General features: G+C 42.6%; 1 protein-coding gene across 6 annotated transcripts in view; it reads left to right on the forward strand.

Annotated features, from left to right (window-relative positions):
* taok3a (TAO kinase 3a) overlaps positions 1-25,124 on the forward strand; it is a 143,981-nt gene that overhangs the window by 35,244 nt on the left and 83,613 nt on the right. For 5 of the 6 annotated variants that reach the window (XM_078226985.1, XM_078226988.1, XM_078226989.1 and 2 more), the window contains 4 exons: positions 8,551-8,659; positions 18,211-18,444; positions 23,179-23,250; positions 23,368-23,469. In XM_078226985.1, coding sequence (XP_078083111.1) covers positions 18,313-18,444; positions 23,179-23,250; positions 23,368-23,469 — 306 coding nt within the window. In that variant the 5' untranslated portion in view covers positions 8,551-8,659; positions 18,211-18,312. Of the gene's footprint in view, positions 1-8,548; positions 8,660-18,210; positions 18,445-23,178; positions 23,251-23,367; positions 23,470-25,124 lie in introns of those variants that run through there. The other variant, XM_078226987.1, reaches the window with a different exon arrangement.

Here is a 25,124-nt window from a genome sequence, read left to right on the forward strand (position 1 = left end):
TGGAGGGGGAGGTAGAGGAACTCCGCATAATTCGGGAGGCGGAGGTGGAAGTTGATAGGAGTTATAGAGAAATAGTAACTCCTAGAAATGAGGCTTGGGTCAATGCCAGGAGGAGGGGTAAGAAGCAATCGGGAAGACAATCCCCTGGGGCGGTTCCCCTCCATAATAGGTTTTCGGTGCTGGAGGCTACAGTTGAGGAGGAATCAACTGAGCATAGAGAGCAGATCTCTGGGGGTGAGCCGAGTGAGAAAGCTCAGGTGGTTAGGGGCTGTAAAAGACTGGGCCTTGTGATTGGGGACTCCACAATTAAGGGGACAGATAGGAGGGTCGGAACTAAAGGTAGGGACTCAGGGTTGGTGTGTTGCCTACCAGGGGCTGGGGTCCGGGATGTGTCTGACAGGGTATTCAGGACTCTTCGGGGGGAGGGAGATAAACCACAAGTTATTGTACATGTGGGGACACACGACATAGGGAGGATAGGGGAAGGGGATATTAGGCAGGGATTTATGGAGTTGGGGTGGAAACTAAAGGCCAAGACTGACAGAGTGGTTATCTCTGGACTCTTGCCTGTACCACGGGATAGTTTAGAGAGGAATAGGGAGAGGGAAGGTTTGAATTCATGGCTGAGGGGATGGTGCAGGAGGGAGGGGTTCAGGTACTTAAGCAATTGGGGCTCGTACTGGGGAAGGTGTGACCTCTATGAGAAGGATGGTCTACACCTTAATCAGAAGGGGACCAATATCCTGGGGGGTAAATTTGCTAAGGCCATGCAGGGAGGTTTAAACTGATTCGGGGGGGGGGAGGGATCCTGAGTAGTGGGGCTGAAAGTGAGGGATGCATGGATGGGGACTGCAATGCACGGCATTGCAGAGGTGGGGTGGAGCAGGGTTTGAAATGTGTATACTTCAATGCCAGGAGTATTCGCAATAAAGTGGGTGAACTTGCAGCGTGGATCAGTACCTGGGACTTCGATGTTGTGGCTATTTCAGAGACATGGATAGAGCAGGGGCAGGAATGGATGCTGCAGGTCCCGGGGTTCAAATGTTTTAGTCGAAGTAGGGAAGGAGGTAGAAGAGGGGGAGGGGTAGCATTATTGGTCAGAGATTGTATCACAGTGTCAGAGAGGAGGTTTGATGAGGACTTATCTGTTGAGGTAGTATGGGCGGAGATTAGAAATAGGAGAGGAGAGGTCACCCTGTTGGGAGTCTTTTATAGACCTCCTAAAAGTTCTAGAGAGGTTGAGGAAAGGATTGCGGAGTCAATCCTGCTTAGGAGTGAAAGTAATAGGGCAATTGTTATGGGGGATTTTAACTTGACTAATATTGACTGGAATTGTTATAGCTCTAGCTCGTTAGAGGGGTCAGTTTTTGTTCAAAGCGTGCAGGAAGGTTTTTTGACTCAGTATGTAGACAGGCCAACTAGAGGTGAGGCTATATTGGATCTGGTGCTGGGAAATGAGCCAGACCAGGTGCTAGACTTGGAAGTTGGTGTGCATTTTGGTGATAGTGACCACAATTCGGTTACGTTCACCTTAGTGATGGAAAGGGATAGGCATGAACCTCGGGCCAGTGGTTTTAGCTGGGGGAAGGGTAATTATGAGGCTATTAGGAGAGAATTAGGAAACATAGGTTGGACTAGGAGATTACAGGGACTGGGAACGTCCGACATGTGGAGTTTTTTCAAGGAGCAGCTACTGCGAGTCTGTGATAGGTATGTCCCTGTCAGGCAAGGAGGAATTGGTAGGGCTAGGGAACCGTGGTGCACCAAAAAAGTTTCTTTGTTGGTTAAAAAGAAAAAGGAGGCTTATGTTCGGATGAGACGTGAGCACTCGGGTAGTGCACTAGAAAGCTTTAGATTGGCTAAGAGGGAGTTGAAGAGCGAGCTTAGAAGGGCTAAAAGGGGACATGAGAAGACTTTGGCGGATAGGGTTAAAGAGAATCCTAAGGCGTTCTATAGGTATGTCAAGAACAGAAGGTTGGTTAGGGCAAGTTTAGGGCCAGTTATAGATGGCAGAGGGAAGTTATGTGTGGAACCGGAGGAGATTGGTGAAGCATTGAACCAATATTTCTCTTCGGTGTTCACGCAAGGGGACATGAATATAGCTGAGGAGGACACTGGGTTGCAAGGGAGTAGAATAGACAGTATTACAGTTGATAAGGAGGATGTGCAGGATATTCTGGAGGGTCTGAAAATAGATAAATCCCCTGGTCCGGATGGGATTTATCCAAGGATTCTCTGGGAGGCAAGAGAAGTGATTGCAGAGCCTCTGGCTCTGATCTTCAGGTCGTCGTTGGCCTCTGGTATAGTACCAGAAGATTGGAGGTTAGCGAATGTTGTCCCATTGTTTAAGAAGGGGAACAGAGACTTCCCCGGGAATTATAGACCGGTGAGTCTCACTTCTGTTGTCGGCAAGATGTTGGAAAAAATTATAAGGGATAGGATTTATAGTTATTTGGAGAGTAATGAATTGATAGGTGATAGTCAGCATGGTTTTGTGGCAGGTAGGTCGTGCCTTACTAACCTTATTGAGTTTTTTGAGAAAGTGACCAAGGAGGTGGATGGGGGCAAGGCAGTGGACGTGGTATATATGGATTTTAGTAAGGCGTTTGATAAGGTTCACCATGGTAGGCTTCTGCAGAAAATGCAGATGTATGGGATTGGGGGTGATCTAGGAAATTGGATCAGGAATTGGCTAGCGGATAGGAAACAGAGGGTGGTGGTTGATAGTAAATATTCATCATGGAGTGCGGTTACAAGTGGTGTACCTCAGGGATCTGTTTTGGGGCCACTGCTGTTTGTAATATTTATTAATGATCTGGATGAGGGTATAGTTGGGTGGATTAGCAAATTTGCTGATGACACCAAAGTCGGTGGTGTGGTAGACAGTGAGGAAGGGTGTCGTAGTTTGCAGGAAGACTTAGACAGGTTGCAAAGTTGGGCCGAGAGGTGGCGGATGGAGTTTAATGCGGAGAAGTGTGAGGTAATTCACTTTGGTAGGAATAACAGATGTGTTGAGTATAGGGCTAACGGGAGGACTTTGAATAGTGTGGAGGAGCAGAGGGATCTAGGTGTATGTGTGCATAGATCCCTGAAAGTTGGGAATCAAGTAGATAAGGTTGTTAAGAAGGCATATGGTGTCTTGGCGTTTATTGGTAGGGGGATTGAATTTAGGAGTCGTAGCGTTATGTTGCAACTGTACACAACTCTGGTGCGGCCGCACTTGGAGTACTGTGTGCAGTTCTGGTCCCCACATTACAGGAAGGATGTGGAGGCTTTGGAGAGGGTGCAGAGGAGGTTTACCAGGATGTTGCCTGGTATGGAGGGGAGATCCTATGAGGAGAGGCTGAGGGATTTGGGATTGTTTTCGCTGGAAAGGCGGCGGCTAAGAGGGGATCTTATTGAAACATATAAGATGATTAGAGGTTTAGATAGGGTGGATAGTGATAGCCTTTTTCCTCTGATGGAGAAATCCAGCACGAGGGGGCATGGCTTTAAATTGAGGGGGGGTAGTTATAGAACCGATGTCAGGGGTAGGTTCTTTACCCAGAGGGTGGTGAGGGATTGGAATGCCCTGCCAGCATCAGTAGTAAATGCGCCTAGTTTGGGGGCGTTTAAGAGATCCGTAGATAGGTTCATGGACGAAAAGAAATTGGTTTAGGTTGGAGGGTCACAGTTTTTTTTTAACTGGTCGGTGCAACATCGTGGGCCGAAGGGCCTGTTCTGCGCTGTAATGTTCTATGTTCTATGTTCTATGTTCTAAGCTGATTGCTGGGATAAAGGGCTTGTCTTATTCGGAAACATTGAGCAGATTGGGCCTATCATCATCGCACAGTGGTTTGCACTGCTGCCTCTCAGCATCAGGAACATGGGTTCGATTCCCGGCTTGGGTTACTGTCTGTGCGGAGTCTGTACGTTCTCCCTGTGTCTGTGTGGGCTTCCTTCGGGTGCTCCGGTTTCCTCCCACAGTCTGAAAGACGTGCTGGTTAGGTGCGTTGGCCATGCTAAATTCTCCTTCAGTGAACAGCCACCAGAGTGTGGCGACCAGGGGATTTTTCACAGGAGCTTAATTGCGGTGTTAATAAATAAACTTTAAAAACAGGAGCTTAGAAAAATGAGAGGTGCTCTTATTGAAAATGTAGATTCTGAGGGGTTTGACAGATTGGATACTGAGAGGGTGTTTCCCTCATGGAGTACAGTGCCAGAGTAAATGAGCGTCTCCTATTTAAGACTGAGATGAGAAGGAATTTTTCTGACAATTGTTAATCCTTGGAGTTTTCTAACCCAGAGAGCAGTGGAGGCTGGGTCATTGACTCATTCAGCCTTGAATCTATTCAGATTTTTCGTCTCACTAGAGTTGGGGGTTAGGGGAGGCAGACAGCGAACGGGCATTAAGGCCAGAATCAAATCAGCCTTGTCTTTTTGAATGGCGGAACAGGCTGGAGAGGTCAAATAGCCCACTCCACTCCTCCTCATTTCTTGTATTTTTATGTTATCGATATTATTTTGAAATCTACTGCCATTCTCATCACCCAAGTTTTGGAAAACTTTGAAATTACACTGTCTCTACCCAAGTCCAGGTCATTAATGTAAGAAAGGGCAATGGTCTTAATACCAACCCCAAGAGGCACCACTATATGTTTCCAACAAGCTGAAATACAACTGTTTGCCATACTCTCCGTGCTCTGTCCCTAGCCAGGTTTGTGTTCATTCTGCCACTGTCCTTTCTTAAATGTTGTGGGCTTCAACGTTTACTATCCATTACGTTTAATTTTTGCTCTTCAAAATTACTTTTTTTTTATAGAAGTGGTATTGAGCAATTTATAGTATTGTATCAAATTGCAGAAGATGAATTGACTGCTGCCTTTTTAAGGCTCTGCGGTCGTACTCTTATTTAGTCAACTCATTGAGTTCAAGCCCCATTCCCGAAACTTGAGTAGATAATCCAGTTTGACATCCTAATGTCTAAGTGAATGTAGTTCTCAGCATGTAATGCATCATCAGTGACAACTATTGATGAACTTTTAAAGCTCTGAAGTCTTTGAGGTGGATGGTAAAGAACCTGTGGAAAGTTTCAGAAGAACGAAGAGTTCTTGGGTGTCTTGGCCAGCATTTAATCCTTAACCCGTTGCCACCAACAGACGATTTGACCATTTATCATTTCTATTTATGTGGATTTACTATGTGGAAATTGGCTACCTCAATACCCGACATTTTAAAGTATGTTTCGTTGGCTGTAAGGTGACTTTGAAACGACTTGAGATTTTGAAGGATGTTCTATAAAACAAGTTGTTTTCATTTTTTCTACTTTTGTCCATTTTTTTCTCTCTCTTCCCCTTGCCTCTGCACCCTATTAAATCTTATGAAGTTTGGTGCAAGGAAACTGAAATTGGCAGATAACTTGAGTTTGTAGTGGGGCTTAAACCCATTAAACTGGTTATACAACCCAATTTGCTTTCGTGCAAACACAAGAGTCCCTTCACCCTGTCCTCATTTCCAAACAAAATTCAAATCCATGTTGCTGTGGTGACTGAAACAGTTTATTATAAATGTTCTCTTCATTACTCTTGATAGGTGTATTTGTGGAAAACGATTGAAGGATAGTATAGATTTTTCAAATACCTACAACCTACTCTGACCTCAATGCAGTGTTGTTTCAGTATTTTTGCAATGTAATGCATGGTTGGGTGTCTTATCTTGACTGACTGTGCCCGTACCAAAAGATGAGTTATTTGAAATGAACAAGTTTCTCAAGTTTTTCTTGTATTGTTTAATCGGATATGAGTGCCGTGGTGCGGCCAGAATTTGTTGCCCATCCCTAATTGCCCTAGAATGTTCTCATTTCAAACTGATTTCACTATAGCTTGAGTTGAAATTTAACTCTTTGAGTAAGGGAAACAAGTGACTCATTGCAGTCTTGGGTTTGAAGACAAACAAAGGCTGGCCTATTTTAACTATTCCTAACTTTCAAAATCACTAAGGCAAGGTTCATGCCTCCACTCCATGTATGTATGAGTACATGTTTAGAGTTCTATATTATTTTTCTCCCTCTGACCCTTTCAAAATGGTTAACTGTGGTTTGTGGCTCACATACCTCCTCTCGTGTTATTAATAATGAGTTGATAATTACAACAAATGTTGTATTGTCTTTAATTTTAGGAACAATTGTGTTCCTAATCAGGATGTGGAAATGCTGGCGTTGGACTGGGGTAAACACAGTAAGGAGTCTAACAACACCAGGTTAAAGTCCAACAGGTTTATTTGGTAGCAAACGCCACTAGCTTTCGGAGTGCTGCTCCTTCGTCAGATGGAGTGGAAATCTGCTCTCAAACAGGGCACAGAGATACAAAATCAAGTTACAGAATGCTGATTAGAATGTGAATTTCTACAGCCAACCAGGTCTTAAAGATACAGACACTGTGAGTGGAGGGAGCATTAAGCACAGGTTAAAGAGATGTGTATTGTCTCCAGACAGGACAGCCAGTGAGATTCTGCAAGTCCAGCAGGCAAGCTGTGGGGGTTACTGATAGTGTGACATAAACCCAACATTCCGGTTTAGGCTGTCCTCGTGTGTGGAACTTGGCTATCAGTTTCTGCTCAGCGACTCTGCGCCGTCGTGTGTCGTGAAGGCCGCCTTGGAGAACGCTTACCCGAAGATCAGAGGCTAAATGCTCGTGCCGGCTGAAGTGCTCCCCCACAGGAAGAGAACAGTCTTGCCTGGTGATTGTCGAGCGGTGTTCATTCATCCGTTGTCGTAGCGTCTGCATGGTTTCTCCAATGTACCATGCCTCGGGACATCCTTTCCTGCAGCATATCAGGTAGACAATGTTGGCCGAGTTGCAAGAGAAGGTACCGTGTACCTGGTAGATGGTGTTCTCACGTGAGATGATGGCATCCGTGTCGATGATCCGGCACGTCTTGCAGAGGTTGCTGTGGCAGGGTTGTGTGGTGTCGTGGTCATTGTTCTCCTGAAGGCTGATCTCTTTCAGGAGAACAATGACCACGACACCACACAACCCTGCCACAGCAACCTCTGCAAGACGTGCCAGATCATCGACACGGATGCCATCATCTCACATGAGAACACCATCTACCAGGTACACGGTACCTTCTCTTGCAACTCGGCCAACGTTGTCTACCTGATACGCTGCAGGAAAGGATGTCCCGAGGCATGGTACATTGGGGAAACCATGCAGACGCTACGACAACGGATGAATGAACACCGCTCGACAATCACCAGGCAAGACTGTTCTCTTCCTGTGGGGGAGCACTTCAGCGGGCACGAGCATTTAGCCTCTGATCTTCGGGTAAGCGTTCTCCAAGGCGGCCTTCACGACACACGACAGCGCAGAGTCGCTGAGCAGAAACTGATAGCCAAGTTCCGCACACATGAGGACGGCCTAAACCGGGATGTTGGGTTTATGTCACACTATCAGTAACCCCCACAGCTTGCCTGCTGGACTTGCAGAATCTCACTGGCTGTCCTGTCTGGAGACAATACATATCTCTTTAACCTGTGCTTAATGCTCCCTCCACTCACATTGTCTGTGCCTTTAAGACCTGGTTGGCTGTAGAGATTCACATTCTAATCAGTATTCTGTAACTTGATTTTGTGTCTCTGTGCCTTGTTTGAGAGCAGATTTCCACTCCATCTGACGAAGGAGCAGCGCTCCGAAAGCTAGTGGCGTTTGCTACCAAATAAACCTGTTGGACTTTAACCTGGTGTTGTTAGACTCCTTACTGTGTTCCTAATCCGGTTCAGACTAAAATGGGGTGACACGGTAGCTAGCACTGCTGCCTTGCAGCTCCAGGGACCTGGGTTCCATTTTGGCCTTGGGTGACTGTCTGGAGTTTGCACATTCTCCCTTTGTCTGTGTGGGTTTCCTCAGGGTGCTCCAGTTTCCTCCCACAGTCCAAGATTTGATGGATTGTCCATGCTAAATTCCCCTTTGGGTTAGATAGATTAGTCATGGGAAAGGCATGGTGTTCCGGGGATAGGGCGGGGGAAGAGGGCCTGGGTAAGACACTGTGTCAGTGCAGACTTGATAGGCCAAATGGCCACTTCTGCACTGCAGATATTCTATGGAGTAAGAGTTTTAACAACACCAGGTTAAAGTCCAACAGGTTTATTTGGTAGCAAATACCACTAGCTAATTCCATATTCTATGGAACCAAATATTACTTTTGGAATGGGGAGTGTTAAATGAAATGTTATGAAATCATAGGGGGAGGGAAAAAATTCTAACGAGCAACATGTGGGAGAACTGGTTTGGTTTCATTTCCTTCTGGCCATTTCATTTTTGAAAGTGTTTTAATCTGATAGGAAAGAACTCTTTAGTGTACTAAAATTATGTTGGACATCTCAGATTGCTATCTGCCATCAATGAATGACAAGATGCTGCTCCAGTTACTAAATTAAGGGATGTTAGAAGCTACAGCCAATTTTAGATGTGGTGCACAATCAACTTTGTGCTGCAGCACTGAACACTGTTTTAGAGTTGCTATTATGAGCCGGAGTTGCATTCTTTTTTAAAAAAGGTTTTCTCTTTACAGGTATTTTGAGCAAACTGCAAGTTCCAAGAACAGAGACCATCGAAGGAACACAATATGACCCTGATATGCAGGGGCTGAAGCAAAATATTCTAGTGAATCATTTTGAAAGGTATGTTTTGCTTAACTTAAAGAAATTTCCTGACAGAAATGAGGACTGGAACAAAATTACCAGAGATCAGAAACTTTAAGCTCAATGTTATTGAAGATCAACTTCAGTATATTTTCATGTGCTATATATTGAAACATTTCAATCCTTATACTTGGAAGTGTGCTGAATTACTGTAGGTTTTATTGGCACTATATTGCTCCAGCAAACACCTGATAGTTCCACGCCCATAACTCTGTTCTCTAAAGAAGTAAGAAGTCTCACAACACCAGGTTAAAGTCCAACAGATTTATTTGGTAGCACAAGCCACTAGCTTTCGGAGCACTGCTCCTTCATCACGTAAGTGGGAGTTCTGTTCACAAACAGGGCATATAAAGACACAAACTCAATTTACAAAATAATTGTTGGAATGTGAGTCTTTACAGGTAATCAAGTCTTAAAGGTACAGACAATGTGAGTGGAGAGAGGGTTAAGCTTAGGTTAAAGAGATGTGTATTGTCTCCAGCTAGGACAGTTCATGAGATTTTGCAAGCCCAGACAAGTTGTGGGGGTTAGTGTGACATGAACCCAAGATCCCAGTTGAGGCCGTCCTCATGTGTGCGGAACTTGGCTATCAATCTCTGCTCAGCGACTCTGCACTGTCGTGTGTCCTGAAGGTCGCCTTGGAGAACGCTTACTCGAAGATCAGAGGCCGAATGCCCGTGGCCGCTGAAGTGTTCCCCAACAGGAAGAGAACACTCTTGCCTGGTGATTGTCAAGCGGTGTTCATTCATCCATTGTTGTAGCGTCTGCATGATCTCCCCAATGTCCCTCAGGACATCCTTTCCTGCAGCGTATCAGACAGACAACGTTGGCCGAGTTGTAAGAGTATGTACCGTGTACCTGGTGGATGGTGTTACTCTAAATTGTTACTCTAAAAAAGTGCCATGAAAGTTGTATTCCTATCATATTCCCATGTGGTTAGCACTGCTGCCTCTAAGCACCAGGAACCTGGGTTCGTTTCCTGGCTTGGGTCACTGTCCATGCGGAGTTTGCACATTCTCCCTGTGTCTACATGGGTCTCTTCCGGGTGCTCCAGTTTCCCCTCAGTCAGAAAAACGTGCTGGTTAGGTGCATTGGCTATGCTAAATTCTCCCTCAGTGTACCCTATTACTGGAGTGTGGCAACTAGGGGATTTTCACAGTAACTTGATTGTAGTGTTAATGTAAGCCTACTTGTGGCAAATAAAATAAATTAGTTCAATTTCCCACTGCTTTTGATAAAATTGCCATGCTTAATACAAATCCAGTTGGTATCAAAAATCAAATTCTTTTGCTAAAATTTGAGACTTGTGGTTCTCAGCGCTGTACTTGGAGTACAAGGTTTTGCATTACATTTCTTGTTTTAAAACTAGATTTGTTCATGCTGTTACCTGTATTTGTAACCAGTAAATATACTTGTATGTTCTTGTATTTTAACATGTCAGATGCAGTCACATTCATTGTGTTTGGATGAAAAATGATCTCAGCAAAATTGTCATTAACTAAATCACACTTTTTAAAGTTGATTTTATTTTATGTCCAAAACTTAGTGCAAGTTTTGAATGAGGAATATAGAAAAGAAGAAATTATAGAAAATGCTAGGTAATAGTAGCTTGAAGAAAAGTTAAGCTTGATGGATTAAAATAGAACAGAGCAATATCTTTATCCATTAAGCTATTGGAAGAAGAATGAGTCGGATTGTTTTTCAGCTTTTTGACATGGGGTTAATGCTACAACTTGCAGCTTGAGTCACAGAATCCCTACAGTGCAAAAGGAGGCCATTCAGCCCATCTCGCCTGCACCACAGCGATCCCAGGCCCCATCCCTGTAATCCCACATATTTACCCTGTTAATCCCCCTGACACTAACAGACAATTTAACATGGCCTATCCACCTAACCCGCACATCGTTGGACTGTGGGAGGAAACCGGAGCACCCGGAGGAAACCCATGCAGTCACAGTGAGAACGTGCAAACTCCACACAGACAGTGACCTGAGGCCGGAATTGAACCCGGGTCCCTGGCCCTATGAGGCAGCAGTGCTAACCACTGTGCCGCCGAATCGCAGCGTTAGTTTGTGCAGCGCACATGGAAACCTTTATTAACAACAACCATCTCAGAAAACTGTTTCATGAATATGCTGGCAGATTTGAATGTTGCCCATATCATTTGGAGAGAGTGGAATGCTGCCTGAATGGAAGCCTTTCATATCCCATGGAAAATTTAAAAAAATGGATAAGGAGGAGAATTCTGAAAACTATTCTTGTTATTTTAATTCTCTCATATGAAGTCTCAAAATCTTGCTATAGGTATTTTGCTACCTTTCTGAGCGAAGGCATGTTGATAGAAGTGGTTCCTTATGTAGCACCTTAATTATCGCAACTTACTGAGACTAGAAGTTGAACCTTGGACCTTCTCTTTTTTGTGACTGAGCTCTATACTGGCAATATCTTTATCCATTAAGCTATTGGAAGAAGAATATTAATAAATTTGAATGAAACTTATTCTTTCTAAAACTGGGAACAATTCTGTTTTACACCCTATCTTACTACTTTTATTATGAATAATTTAAAAATGTATTTTATCTACCTCAAACAAAAAAAAATAGGAATGCTTTAAAAACAAAATTAATAACAAATGTTGAAGTCATTCAAGCAGGCAGGACCAGCAAAAATCTTGTCCATCTGGAATGTCCAGTTAGGGCAGTAAATGATTCAGTACTGATGAGCGTGTTGGGGCTTGTATGCGCCAGCGAGCTTTCTTTTCAGTATATGATTTCTATGAGACTGAAGGGGTAAACCTATCGAGATGGGTATCAGCTATACATCAAATTTGCATTTATCTCATGTTATTGACATCTATCTATCTTTTAAATATATGTACAGACTAGTTTGATAATTTGTACTCCCAAAGCATATGTATATTATTTTTTGGATTTGGTAACATGGCAAATATTTGTCATGAAAGGTGTTATCGATACCTGCAGTACAGAAGAGGCTATTCGACTAGATGTGGTTGTGCTGGCTCTTTGAAATAACAGCTGTGTTCATTCCGCAATTCATTTTTTGTGCATAATCCTGCACATTTCTGATTCTCGATTACCTGTCCCAACTGTCGTTGAAGGTTGTTTGTGGAATCAGATTCCAAGATCTTCCAGTTGAAGTGTTCTGAATCCTGCCAACTTTGAGTGAATTCATTTCTCCAGATTTGTCATTTAGATAAATGATTTTAAAACTGTGAGCTCTGCTTATTCACCCACATAGTAAGAGTTTTAACAACACCAGGTTAAAGTCCAACAGGTTTATTTGGTAGCAAATACCATAAGCTTTCGGAACGCTGCTCCTTCATCAGATGGAGTGGAAATGTGCTCTCAAACAGTGCACAGAGACACATAATCAAGTCGACACAGACATCAAGTATCCACATCATATTCACCCACATGTCAGCAGTTTATTTACTCTTACCAAAACCCCTTTGGCTACTTTATAACTTTCTCTGCTCCAAAGAGAAAAATCCTACCCTTTCCAGTTTCTTCTCTAACTGAAGTTCCTTATTCCAGATAAAGATTGGGACGGTCACAACTCTGCAACATCGATAGGGGTTAGAGTGGGTGAACTCAGACACGAGGCCCATTGCATTCTACCCAGTCAGTATGTGGCCTCAGTCTCTTATAAATTGGCATGGCTACACCTGGGTCAGTATTTGCCTGAAATAGTATTTATTTTTTATAAAGAAGGAGTGGCAAAGGTTCAGGTGAACAAGTTGGTGGTGCAGAACAACCTGTCTCTGTTTTTCAATCCCTTTTCAGTTGGAGATCGTTGAATGAATATGTTGAAGATCTGCCTTGGAATTTGAGATACGCAAAATCATTTACCTATTCATGCTGAAAAGCATGTGTTTGTTTTTTTGGACTGATGTCGCAAATCTTTCCTTTATCCCAACGTAGTTGGGTTTGTTGTCATCATAATCTACTCTTACTCAGGTTGAGAATTTATCCGGTTCTGCATTCGGTAAATAATGAATGGAGCAAACCAGAGCTGTGTGACAATCCCCCTGTGAAACCACATATTACTAACCTCCAGTGCAACATGTTGGTATCTAGCGTTCCATGTCAACTGGGATAGCAGTAGTTAAAAAACAGGTGAAACTGAATGTACAAATCATACAATCATAGAACCTTTGTATGATTGCATACAAAGGAGGCCATTCAGCCAGTCGTGTCTGTGCAGGCCCTCTGAAGGAGCAATTCACCTCGTACCACTGTAGCCCTATAAATTATTCCTTTTCAGATAATGATTTCCTTTTGAAAACCTCAAATGATTCTGCCTTCCCCCCACACAGTGCATTTCAGATCCTAACCACTTAATACGTGGATGTTGCCATTGCTTCTTTTGCCATTTACCGTATATCTTTGCTCTCTGGTCCTCAATCTTTCTCCAACGGAAGCAGTTTCTCCCCTATCTATTCTGTCCAGACTTGTGATCGTAAATACCTCCATCAGATTTCATCTATACGTTCTGTTCTTCAAGGAGAGCAGTCCTGACCTCCAGTTTTCCTACATCCTGCCTTGGAACCATTCTCATGAGTCTCTTCTGCACCCTCTCTGATGTCTTCACATTCTTCCTAAAGTGTGGTGCCCAGAACTGGATGTAGAAGCCGAGTTGAATCCAAACCAGTGTTTTATACTGCATTTGTGCAATCTGCCCCCTTGGTTGATTTTTAAAAAAAATTTATGGTATGTGCACATCGGAGGCTAGGCCAGCATTTATTACCAAATTGTCCCTTGAGAAGATGGTGGTGAGGTGCCTTTTGAACTGCTACGCCTCTGATGTAGGTACAGCCACAGTGTTGTTAGGAAGGCAGTTCTATGTTTTGACCCAGTGACTGTTAAGGAACGGCAATATATGTCTAAGTCAGGATGGTGAGTGACTTGGGCAATTTCCAGATGATGTTTCCATGTGTCTACTGCCTTTGTCCTTGCAACTCATACTGGTCTTGGTTTGGAAGATGCTGGCTAAGGATCCTTGGTAAGTTCCTGCAGGTAGAACTTGTAGATGGTGCGTGCTGTTGCCATTGTTCAATGATGGTGGAGGGAGTGCCAATCAAGTGAGCTGGTTTATCCTGGATGGTGGTATTGGAGCTGCACTCATCCAGGCAAGTAGAGAGTATTCCATTACACTCCTGATTTGTGCCTTGTAAATGTGGACAAACTAGGGAGTTAGGAAGTGAGTAACTTGCCGTAGGATTCATAGCCCCTGACCTGCTCTTGTAGCCACAGTATTTATGTGGCTATATCTCCACCCCCCCCCTCCCCCCTGGAACTCCTGCAGTGATGCCCTGGAAATGAGGTGATATGACTCCAACTAGCAGATGTTTTAGCCCAATTCCATTCCAGTTTTGCTAGGGCACCTTGATGTCGGGGGCAGTCACTCTCACCTCACCTGTGAAATTCAGCTTTTTGTCCATGTTTGAACCAAGGCTGTAAGTCAGGAGCTGAGTGACTCTGGAGGAACCCAAGCTGAGCGTCGAAGAGCAGGTTATTGCGAGGCAAGTATGCATGATGAGACTGTTGATGACCCCTTCCATCATTTTACTGATGATAGATAGTTGACTGATGGGGTAATTAGCTGGGTTGGATTTATTCTGCTTTTTGTGTACAGGACATACCTGGGCAGTTCCCTACATTGCTGGGTGAATGCCGATGTTGGTATATGCTTTGTTACCTCTGTGCTCAACCTGCCCTGCCACTTATATATAATATAGATCCCTCTGCTCCTCTATCCCGTTTAGAGTTGTGCCCTTGATTTTATATCATGGCTCTGTTTTTCTGAGCAAAATGAATTTTCAATTCACAATTCTCTGCATTAAATTTCACCTGTTGATTGTCTGCCTATTCCACCAACCCGTCCAAGTCCTTTTGAAATTTTACACTATCTTTGTTCATAATACTTGCAGACATCTTATCATAAATTTTGAAATTGTTCTATCTGCACCAATATCTAGGGCATTAATATATACCAAGAAGAGCAGTGGGCCCTAACACTGATTCCTGGGGAACTCCACTATAAACCTTCCTCCGGTCTGAAAAACAATAGCTCACCCCTACTTTATTCCTGTCACTCAACTAATTTCCTATCCATGCTGCTACTGTCCCTTTTGTCCCATGAGCTTTAACTTGCTGACAAGTCTGAGTTCTTGAACTAAATAAGGACTGAAAAGGGGCAGCATGGTGGCACAGTGGTTAGCACTGCTGCCTCACAGCGCCACGGACCTGGGTCCGATTCCTGGCTTGGGTCACTGTCTGTGCGGAGTCTGCACGTTCTCCCCGTGTCTGCGTGGGTTTCCTCCGGGTGCTCCAGTTTCCTCCCACAGTCTGAAAGATGTGCTGGTTAGGTGCATTGACCCGAACAGGTGCCAGAGTGTGACAACAAGGGGAATTTCACAGTAGCTTCATTGCAGTGTTAATGTAAGCCTTACTTGTGACTAATAAATAAACTTTACTCTTCACTTTTAAATATAGTTCTTTAACAAACTATCTTTACTTGAAAGCAACAGTTTTGCCTGTTAATCATTAATTCCTGGTGTAGATCCACTTTATCAATATACTTTTGGAAGTTGGTGAGCACCACTTCAACAGCATTACCATTATCAACCTTCCCTGTTTCCTCATCAAAAAACTCAAGCAAGTTAGAGTAGTTAAAAACAGTTTGCCATTAACTTCACGCAGGCTTTCATTCATTAACCCATTAATTTTTCCAAGTGACTATTAACTTTGTCTTAAATTATCATTTCTAAAAGCTTTCCTGCTACTGAGGTTAAATTGACTGGCCTGTAGTGATTGGTACACCCATTGAACAGGATCCTAATTTTGCAATTATCTGGTCCGAGTGCCTTATCAACTTTAAGTACATATTGCTTATCCAATGCCACCATCTTATCAATTTTAAATCTCCTCTTTCACCATGACCTGGATAGCATCTTCCTTGATGAAGACTGGTGTAATAGGTATTCTTTTAATACCTCAACCATGCCTCTGCCTCCATGCGTAAATTCCTGAATTGGCCCCACGACGACTCTTGTCACCTTTTTACTATTTATATGCTCACAGGAGACTTTTGGATTCCCTTTTATATTTGCTGCCCGCATCTTTCAATACTCTTTGTTTCTCTTATTTGCTTTTTGATTCCCCTCTGAATTTGGCCTGGTTCTCAATTGTATTATCTAACTGGCGTCTACCATGAGCATACTTATTTTGCTTCATCTTAATCCCCATCTCTTTCATCATCCAGGGAGGCCTGGAATTGTATGCCATCTCTTTCCTACTTGTGGGAATATATCTTGACTTGATTAAGCATTCTATATAAGGGTAACTCATTGTTCAGTTACAGTTTTGTCTGCTAATGCCTGATTCCTGGCCCAAATCCATTCCGAGCTAAACGTCATGATACAATGATCACTGTCCTCTAAACGTGCTCCTACTAAAACTTGATCTACTTTCCTAAGAATCAAGCAATCAGTGCCTCTTGTTGGACTGGAAACATACTGCTGCAGAAAATTCTCTTGAACACGCTTCTGTGAACTCTTTCCTTTCTTTGCCCTTATCCCAGTTTCTATTTAACCTCTGAGTCTAAGTACATTTTAGCTTTAATTCCTTTTATTCCACCAAGTTCCAGCTGGAATATTTCTTCATATTTTCATAGGAGTTCTTGGAATTCTCCATCCTGGACATTAAATATTTCCAGCCAGTCCAGTTTTATTTGTTTTAACCAGTCTCGTCCCACAGACTGGGCCTCTGTCCTTCAATCACCATGCCGGGGGCACCATGGTTGGATCCAATATTCTTCATGTCTATCCAGTATATGCCACCAATTCATGCTCATAAAAGCCAAGATTTAAGGACTGTCATCTCTTTTGGAGATGCTTGAATATGTTTTCACTGATAATAGTGGCCGCAGCGCCAGTATCACCAGGGGGGCAGCCGTACAATCTGAATAGAAGTTATGTTGCTGAGTTGGAATTGAATGAGTGTATAAGCCTTTGAATCCTTATTTACAGGGATTATATTAATGGTTTCTCTTTTTTTGGCAATATTCTGTGCAGCCTGCTTCGCTGTACACCTAACTTGCAGGTGACCCTTCTGAAGCAGATAAAATTCTTGCACCTGCACGTCTCTTGAGAACGTTCTCCCCCACACCTAAAACATGTCTCAGACCCTGGTGCTGAACAACTCTTCTCAGGCCCCGCTGCATTCTCACTTGGGCTCTTCCTTGCAGCAGCCATTTCCCTCCGCAACTGTTTCACCTCATTCTGCACACCTTACAGTTCTCACTCACCATGCTCAGTGAACTAAGTCACTTGGGCCTTTTCCACAGTTTCTTACTGCTGCTCATCTACACATTTCGCAAGAGTCAGCTTTGTAACATGTATTCTCACTGCTGCTATTCATATATTGTCAGTTTTGGCATAATAAAAATGAACATTGGTGTTCATAATTGCACTTTTGGGCGGCACAGTAGTTAGTACTGCTCCCTCAACAGCACCAGGATCTGGGTTCAGTTCCTGGCTTGGATCACTGTCAATTCGGAGTCTGCACATTTTCCCCGTGTCTGCGTGGCTTTCCTCTGGGTGCTCCAGTTTCCTCCTACAGTCCGAAAGACGTGCTGGTTAGATGCATTGGCCATGCTATTTCTCCTTCAGTGTACCTGAAAAGGCACTGGAGTGTGGCGACTAATGGATTTTCACAGTAACTTCATTGCAGTGTTAATGTAAGCCTACTTGTGACACTAATAAATAAGTTTCAAATACTTTGAATTTTTGAAACCTATGAGTTGACAGCACGAAGTTAAATTTGTGGCTCCACTTGTCTTTAAATTAGAGAAAAAGAGTGATCTATGGAAACTCAGGTGTCTGCTCAACAACACTGCTGCAAATTTGAATATTCAGAACTAATTGCTAGTTGTGATGAATTAGTTGAGTATTCTGGATGAGTTGTCTTAATTTCCTTAACATGAGAAATGCAAAGGCATTCTGCTGAATTACTTGAAATGTATGAAACTTTTTTTTTAAAAAGGCTTAGAATCTTATTGGACATTCTCCCACAGATGGGAGAAAGCCCTAATGATCTGACCCCAGCTACTTGGAAGTAATCTTAATGCACTTGCCTAGATGTATCCTTGTGCTGGAGCACTTAACCATGGAGAAATTTGCATCATTTGGAGTGGCCTTCCTGGGTCAGCAGTGGAATACTTGAAGGGAAGTCAAGAAAATGGAGGCTGGACCTGAAGTCACTGTTAATGACAAGTGACTGGCAGCAGATAACTGTTTTGAACAGAGGGCAAGAAGCTTGTGGATGTATTTTTATGTTTTTAATTGATGCATTCCTGGAGTATAATGCACACTCGTTTTCACTCATGTCATGTTGATTCTTGGAATACTTGTCATTCGTCAAAAATGAATGTATAATTAACTACACTATGGAAAGCAAATCAAGTAAACTGAAATGTTGCACTGTTTGTTATTGTCTCTTATTGTTTAGGTCACCTTTTGCAGTTGCTGCTGTTTTTAAAGGATCATTTGTCGATGAAGGGAGAAATTTGTGAATCCAACACTAACCATTCCAAGGCTTTGATTGGCAAGAATGCCATCTTCAACACGTAAAGGGGCAGCGAGAGATCCAGATGTTTCAGAACTATTCTTTAAAGAGGACCCAGAGGAACTGTTTGTTGACCTGCATGAAATTGGACATGGAAGCTTTGGAGCTGTTTATTTTGTAAGTGAGAGCTTGCTTAAACCTATCCATAAAATAGTATGCTTTGAAATGCCAAATTAAGCACCGAATTTGCAACTGTCAGTTATTTATGGTGATGGTGAATGATACTAATTTGTTTACAACTCATTAATCCTGCAAGGACCTGAAAGATACGCCACTACAATGCACCTGCACTCCCTTTTCTGTCTCCTTATCTGCTCACATGCCCCTTTCTCTTGTCTGTCTCTCTCAGACTAGCTGTTGCATTCTCTGTCAGTGGTGCTCAATTTACAGAGGAATAAGGTGGGTAACCATCATTTCAAGGAAATATAATTTGATCAATTTCACTTCATAATTGATCATTGATCATCTATGAAACAGCCACCACAATGTTTGATTCTTAGTTGAAAAAGAAAATGAGATACTAGTTTGCAATAGCAGAAGGGCGTACATATCTGAAGAGGTTCTGACACAAGACATTGGCCAAATCCCACGTGGAATACTGTTCATAATTCTGGTTATTGAATTAGGACGCATACAAATATTTGTACATATGGGCATATGAAATAGGAGCAGTAATAGGCCACTCTGCTTGTCCAGTGCCAGTATATCCTTTCTCAAATAAAGAGACCAAAACTGTACGCAGTACTCCAGGTGTGGCTTCACCAGCACCTTATACAGCTGCAACATAATCTCGCTGTTTTTAAACTCCATCCCTCTAGCAATGAAGGACAAAATTCCATTTGCCGCCTTAATTACCTGCTGCACCTGTAAACCAACCCCTTGAGATTCCTGCACAAGGACACCCAGGTCCCTCTGCACAGCAGCATGCTGCAATTTTTTACCATTTAAATAATAGTCCATTTTGCTGTTGTTCCTACCAAAATGGATGACCTCACATTTACCAACATTGTACTCCATCTGCCAGACCCTCGCCCACTCACTTAGATTATCTATATCCCTTTGCAGACTTTCAGCGTCCTCTGCACACTTTGCTTTTCCACCCATCTTAGTGTTATCTGCGAATTTTGACACACTACACTTGGTCCCCAACTCCAAATCATCTATGTAAATCGTAAACAATTGCGGTGCAACACTGATCCCTGAGGCACACCACTAGTCACTGATCACCAACCAGAAAAACACCCATTTACCTCCACTCTTTGCTTTCTGTTAGTTAACCAATCCTCTATCCGTGCTAATACATTATCCGTAACACTGTACACCTTTTTCTTATGTAGCAGTCTTTGATGTGGCACCTTGTCAAGTGCCTTCTTGAAATCCAGATGCACCACATCCACAGGTTCCCCATTGTCCACTGCACATGTAATGTTCTCAAAGAATTCCACCAAATTAGTCAAACATGACCTGCCCAAGTATTTATTGTTCCCTAAGCTTTTGTTTAGATGAAAAAGTGTGCACATGTTCCTTCTACCTACAAAGGACAAGGCCCTGTGAGTGAATATGTGACTTTAAATGGGTAAGTGAGCCACACTGTGATCCCAACTGGCAATCTTCAATTGGTTCTCGTGTAATTCTTAGCACAATCAGGATTGTTTACGAGGTGCTGTCCAATCATGGATTTACATGGAATGTTTTGAGTTTTGCAAGCACCAGCAGGTTGGGTATGGTTGGGGCTTTGCCTGTTGCAAACAGATAAAGGGCCATGTTGTTTGATATGATCCACTAAGTACAAGCTTAGATGATGTGTATTTTTTTTCAGCATCACTCAAATTCTGTACTAATAAGTGATGACCTTCAGTCGTTCTTGAATATTGGATTTGTACCATAAGCCAGAGGATTGCAAGTGTTAATGAAAAAAAGGGGTAAAATTGGTAACAAATTTATCAGTCCAACGTCAGTGGCAAGAAAAATACTAGAGTCCGCTGTTGAGGACAAAATTGATTTTCACTTTTACGAAACCTTCGGGGCTAATTATGTTTTGGATTTCAGATACCGCATACAGGCCTAGAGCTACATATTACGATGGCCAAAACCTAAGCTAACTGTAGTCTAAATTAAATAAGATGGCTAGAAAAGTAAGATCTGCCACTGAAAAATAAACAGAGCCCCTATAATAACCTCCCATCCGTGGTGCCATCTGCGAACTTGTTGGTAGAAGAGGGTTCGCAAGGTAAAAATACAGGCAGGAAATTGCAACGTAAATGGACAAACAACTAGACTTCCCAAGCTGAAGGTTGGGTGCAGTTGATGAAGCATGTCAAGTCATGTCTGCTCAGGTCACAGACTTAATAGCCAAAAATGTTGTTCATAAAAGTCTGGCTTTTGGCTGACTTCAGTTTTCAGATTGACAGATAAAGGAAGCTCAACTGTTAGAATTAATTAGGGGCAGTCAGCATGGATTTGCAAAAAGCAATTTGTGTCTTGACTGGCTTAATTATGTATTTGAAGCAATAGAAAGGGTTGTTAAAAATGGTGCAGTGGATGTTGGGCTTTCAAAAGTATCTTTCTCTTTGAAAAACAGAAGCACAAGGCATTAAAGGGATGTTAATTTGGCTATGGGATGGGGTTCCCACTTCTGAAATTACCTGGATTTGGATGCAGGAAGTACAATTTTGTAAGATCGCTGATGATACAAGACTTGCTAACTTAAATTGAGCAGGATTTCAAGAAAACATGGACTTGTGAAATAAGCAGATGCATGCATGCCAGCTACTGTTTAATGTGGATAAGTGTGAAGTGATAGTGTAGTTGTTTCTCCCAAAGTATATAAACTAAAAATAAATGATCTTGAGAGTAGGGGCAGGGGGCAGTATGGTGCCGAATAGAGGGATCTGGGGAGTGGGTGGTGCACATTCTTAAATCTTTTGAGGGTGGCGTGGCAGATTAAGGCAGTTAAGAAAGCCAATGGCTACTTGACTTTGAAATAGGGCATTGAATACAAAAAGTAAGAAGTCATGCTAAACCTAAATCTGCCCATACCCCCACAAATTTCCTGACCACCTCTGGACTGTCATGATGTGGAGATGCCGGCGTTGGACTGGGGTAAACACAGTAAGAAGTTTAACAACACCAGGTTAAAGTCCAACAGGTTTATTTGGTAGCAAAAGCCACACAAGCTTTCGAGGCTCTAAGCCCCTTCTTCAGGTGAGTGGGAATTCTGTTCACAAACAGAACTGATAAAGACACAGACTCAATTTACATGAATAATGGTTGGAATGCGAATACTGACAACTAATCCAGTCTTTAAGAAACAAAACAATGGGAGTGGAGAGAGCATCAAGACAGGCTAAAAAGATGTGTATTGTCTCCAGACAAGACAGCCAGTGAAACTCTGCAGGTCCACGCAACTGTGGGAGTTACAAATAGTGTGACATAAACCCAATATCCCGGTTGAGGCCGTCCTTGTGTGTGCGGAACTTGGCTATCAGTTTCTGCTCAGCGACTCTGCGCTGTCGTGTGTCGCGAAGGCCGCCTTGGAGAACGCTTACCCGAATATCAGAGGCCGAATGCCCGTGACCGCTGAAGTGCTCCCCAACAGGAAGAGAACAGTCTTGCCTGGTGATTGTCGAGCGGTGTTCATTCATCCGTTGTCCCCACCGGGATATTGGGTTTATGTCACACTATTTGTAACTCCCACAGTTGCGTGGACCTGCAGAGTTTCACTGGCTGTCTTGTCTGGAGACAATACACATCTTTTTAGCCTGTCTTGATGCTCTCTCCACTCCCATTGTTTTGTTTCTTAAAGACTGGATTAGTTGTCAGTATTCGCATTCCAACCATTATTCATGTAAATTGAGTCTGTGTCTTTATCAGTTCTGTTTGTGAACAGAATTCCCACTCACCTGAAGAAGGGGCTTAGAGCCTCGAAAGCTTGTGTGGCTTTTGCTACCAAATAAACCTGTTGGACTTTAACCTGGTGTTGTTAAACTTCTTACTGTGTTCACCTCTGGACTAGCAGTAAGCTGAGAAAATGACTGACAATAGGGAGGCATGCACAAGTGCTATCCAGCTAGGCGTGCACACGGTTGCAATGTCAGATGTGCATGCATGATTCAGTTTGTCTCTACCCAGCTCTTTGCATCTCTTGCTCAATTTATTTTCAGGCTCATTTTCACCTAGTTTCTATTTTTGTAGTTTCTAGTACTGAGATCAACTTGGTGGAAGTCACTGATTTCCTCTTGAACAATGGTTGACCGCTCGATTGCATTTGACAAAGCTAATTACCTTATCCTTCTCTACCCTTCTCAATGACTCATCTGCCTCCCAATTAGCTTCACTCCTGTTAGCCATGAACAGTGATTTCTCCTGCACAATCCCCACTTTTAAAATAATTACGTTATTTTTCATGTGCGTTTTCTTGAGGCAATTTCTAGATTAAAATAACATTGTATTGGAACACTTTTTCAAATTTCATGACCATTTTGTCAGATTCATTGATACCAGATGTTGGATGATTAGTTTTTTCCTGTTAAATATTAGGGGTAGGAAGCAATGCTTATTTCCAGGATTAGCATTTATTGCTTCTGTTCCCTTTCCACACCACTGAAAATCTGAACAGTTTTAATGTCTGGGCACTCAGTTTCTCCAATTTTATACTAATACAAAAGTAAAATGCTGCAGATCCTGGAATTCCGAGATAAAACTAGAAAATGCTGGAACTACTCAGCAAGTCTGGTAGCATCTGTGGAAAGAGAAAAAGGGTTAACATTCCAAATCTCTGACTTTTCATCAGGGCTATGATTTTATAAAAAGACCTTTTAATTGAAGGTTTTTTTGGTATCTTACCTTCAGGCCCGAAATGCTCGCACATCCGAGGTGGTGGCAGTCAAGAAGATGTCCTATAGTGGTAAACAAATAACAGAGGTAAGGAAATTTGTTCCATTCTCTTAAATATTGCTTTTTGACAGTAAATATGTTTAAATATATCTCTGTGAGGTATTTTTAAAATCTGTTTTATAATGTAACCAACATTATTTACAGAAATGGCAAGACATTATCAAAGAAGTAAAATTTCTCCGCCAGCTCAAACATCCAAATACTATAGAATACAAAGGCTGTTACCTAAAGGAACACACTGCCTGGGTAAGTTTGTAATGTTTTCAAGTTTCATAGGACCATATTGTACCATTAGTAACTTAAAGGGGTAAAATGGGTAAATTAAATACAAGAACAGTTTTAGAATTGAAAACTGATGTGCTGCAGTATCCCATCATGTCCACTGGTGCAAATCGCCACAGTGAAGTGCTCCATTACAACCACCCAGACAGTTAAATGCTGCATGTAGTCATTCAATGGTAAAATGCAAATAATCTCAAATGCATGATAGGCACTACGTTTTGCTGAAGCTAATTATATTTTTGGCTAAATTTTTATGCAAAATACTGCAGATGCTGGAAACCTTAAAGTAAAAATAAAATACAGGAAACATTCAGGTCAGGCAGCATCTGGAGAGAGAAAACATTTTAAAATTTTGTGTTGATATTTTGTAACAGTTTTTAAGTAGAAGTATAGAAGTGTGGAAACTTGAGAAGGTCTGTTGGCTGGAGGTCTGGAGTGATTTAATGGAGTGATGGTGCAAGGCAAAATGAGGTGGCAATGTGTTAAGTAAAGAAACATAGATTGATTTAGGGGAGCAATTAATAGTAACACCACAATGATTTTTCAAAAATAGTGGCAGTGGTTATGATTTGAATCAAATATGTTTTGAATTCATAGGTACTGAAGGTTGTAAGGTGCCTAATATGTGCTGCTGATTTCTGATCTTTTGTTGAACTTCATTAGAACAAACGGCAGACTGAAGTTGGCGGGAGTGGTACAGTGAATTTAAATGACAAGTGGCCAGAAGCTTCGGGTCACACTTCAGATGTGTTCAGCGAAGTGATGTACCCATCTGCATAAAGTCTCTGCCAATGCAGAGAAGACAGCATCCAATAATCGTATACTGAGTTGAAGGAAGTACAGATAAATTGGATGCACTTTTTGTCTACCTGAATGGTAGTAATGGAAGAGGTGAAAGAAGAGCTTCTGTATTTCCTGTGCTTGCACAGGTAGATGCTGGGGGAATGGATATTTGGTTTTGGAGGTGCTGGAAGAATGGACCAGGATGTATAGAGAGATCAATTCCTTTTGAATACTAAAGGGGGTGGGGAATTATCAAAACTATTCATGATTTTGTACACCCATCAAATCTCTTGGTATTCTCTGCTCTAAGGAGAACAACCTCAGATCTCTCAGCTCTTCACATAATTGGGGTCCCTCAGCTCCAGCTCTATTCCAATAAATCTGCTCTTCACCCTTTCCACTTCACATCCCTCCCTGAAGTGTGCCTCGAGTTGCATCACAATACTCCACATTGTTGGTTAGTTTTCCCACCACTGGCCTTTGGCTCGCTGGCAGATATTTCTGTCTCTCCCTTTTTAAGCAAAGGTGTAACATTTGCAAATCTCTTGTCTTGTGGCACCACCCCTATATCGAAGGAGGAGTGGAGGTTTGTGTCCCGTGTCTCTACAATTTATGCCTTCATTCTAGTTGTATCCCAACTAGACAAGATCATAGAATCCCTATAGTGCAGAAGGAGGCCATGCGGCCCATCAAGTCTGCCCGACTCTCCAACAGAGCATCTCTATAATCCCACATATTTATCCTGCCAATTCCCCTAACCGATACGTCTTGGGACACTAAGGGATAATTTAGCATCGCCAATACCTAACCTGCACATCTTTGAACTGTAGGAGGAC

This window comes from Mustelus asterias, chromosome 13 (assembly GCF_964213995.1).
Source record: "Mustelus asterias chromosome 13, sMusAst1.hap1.1, whole genome shotgun sequence".
Classification (NCBI taxonomy): domain Eukaryota; kingdom Metazoa; phylum Chordata; class Chondrichthyes; order Carcharhiniformes; family Triakidae; genus Mustelus; species Mustelus asterias.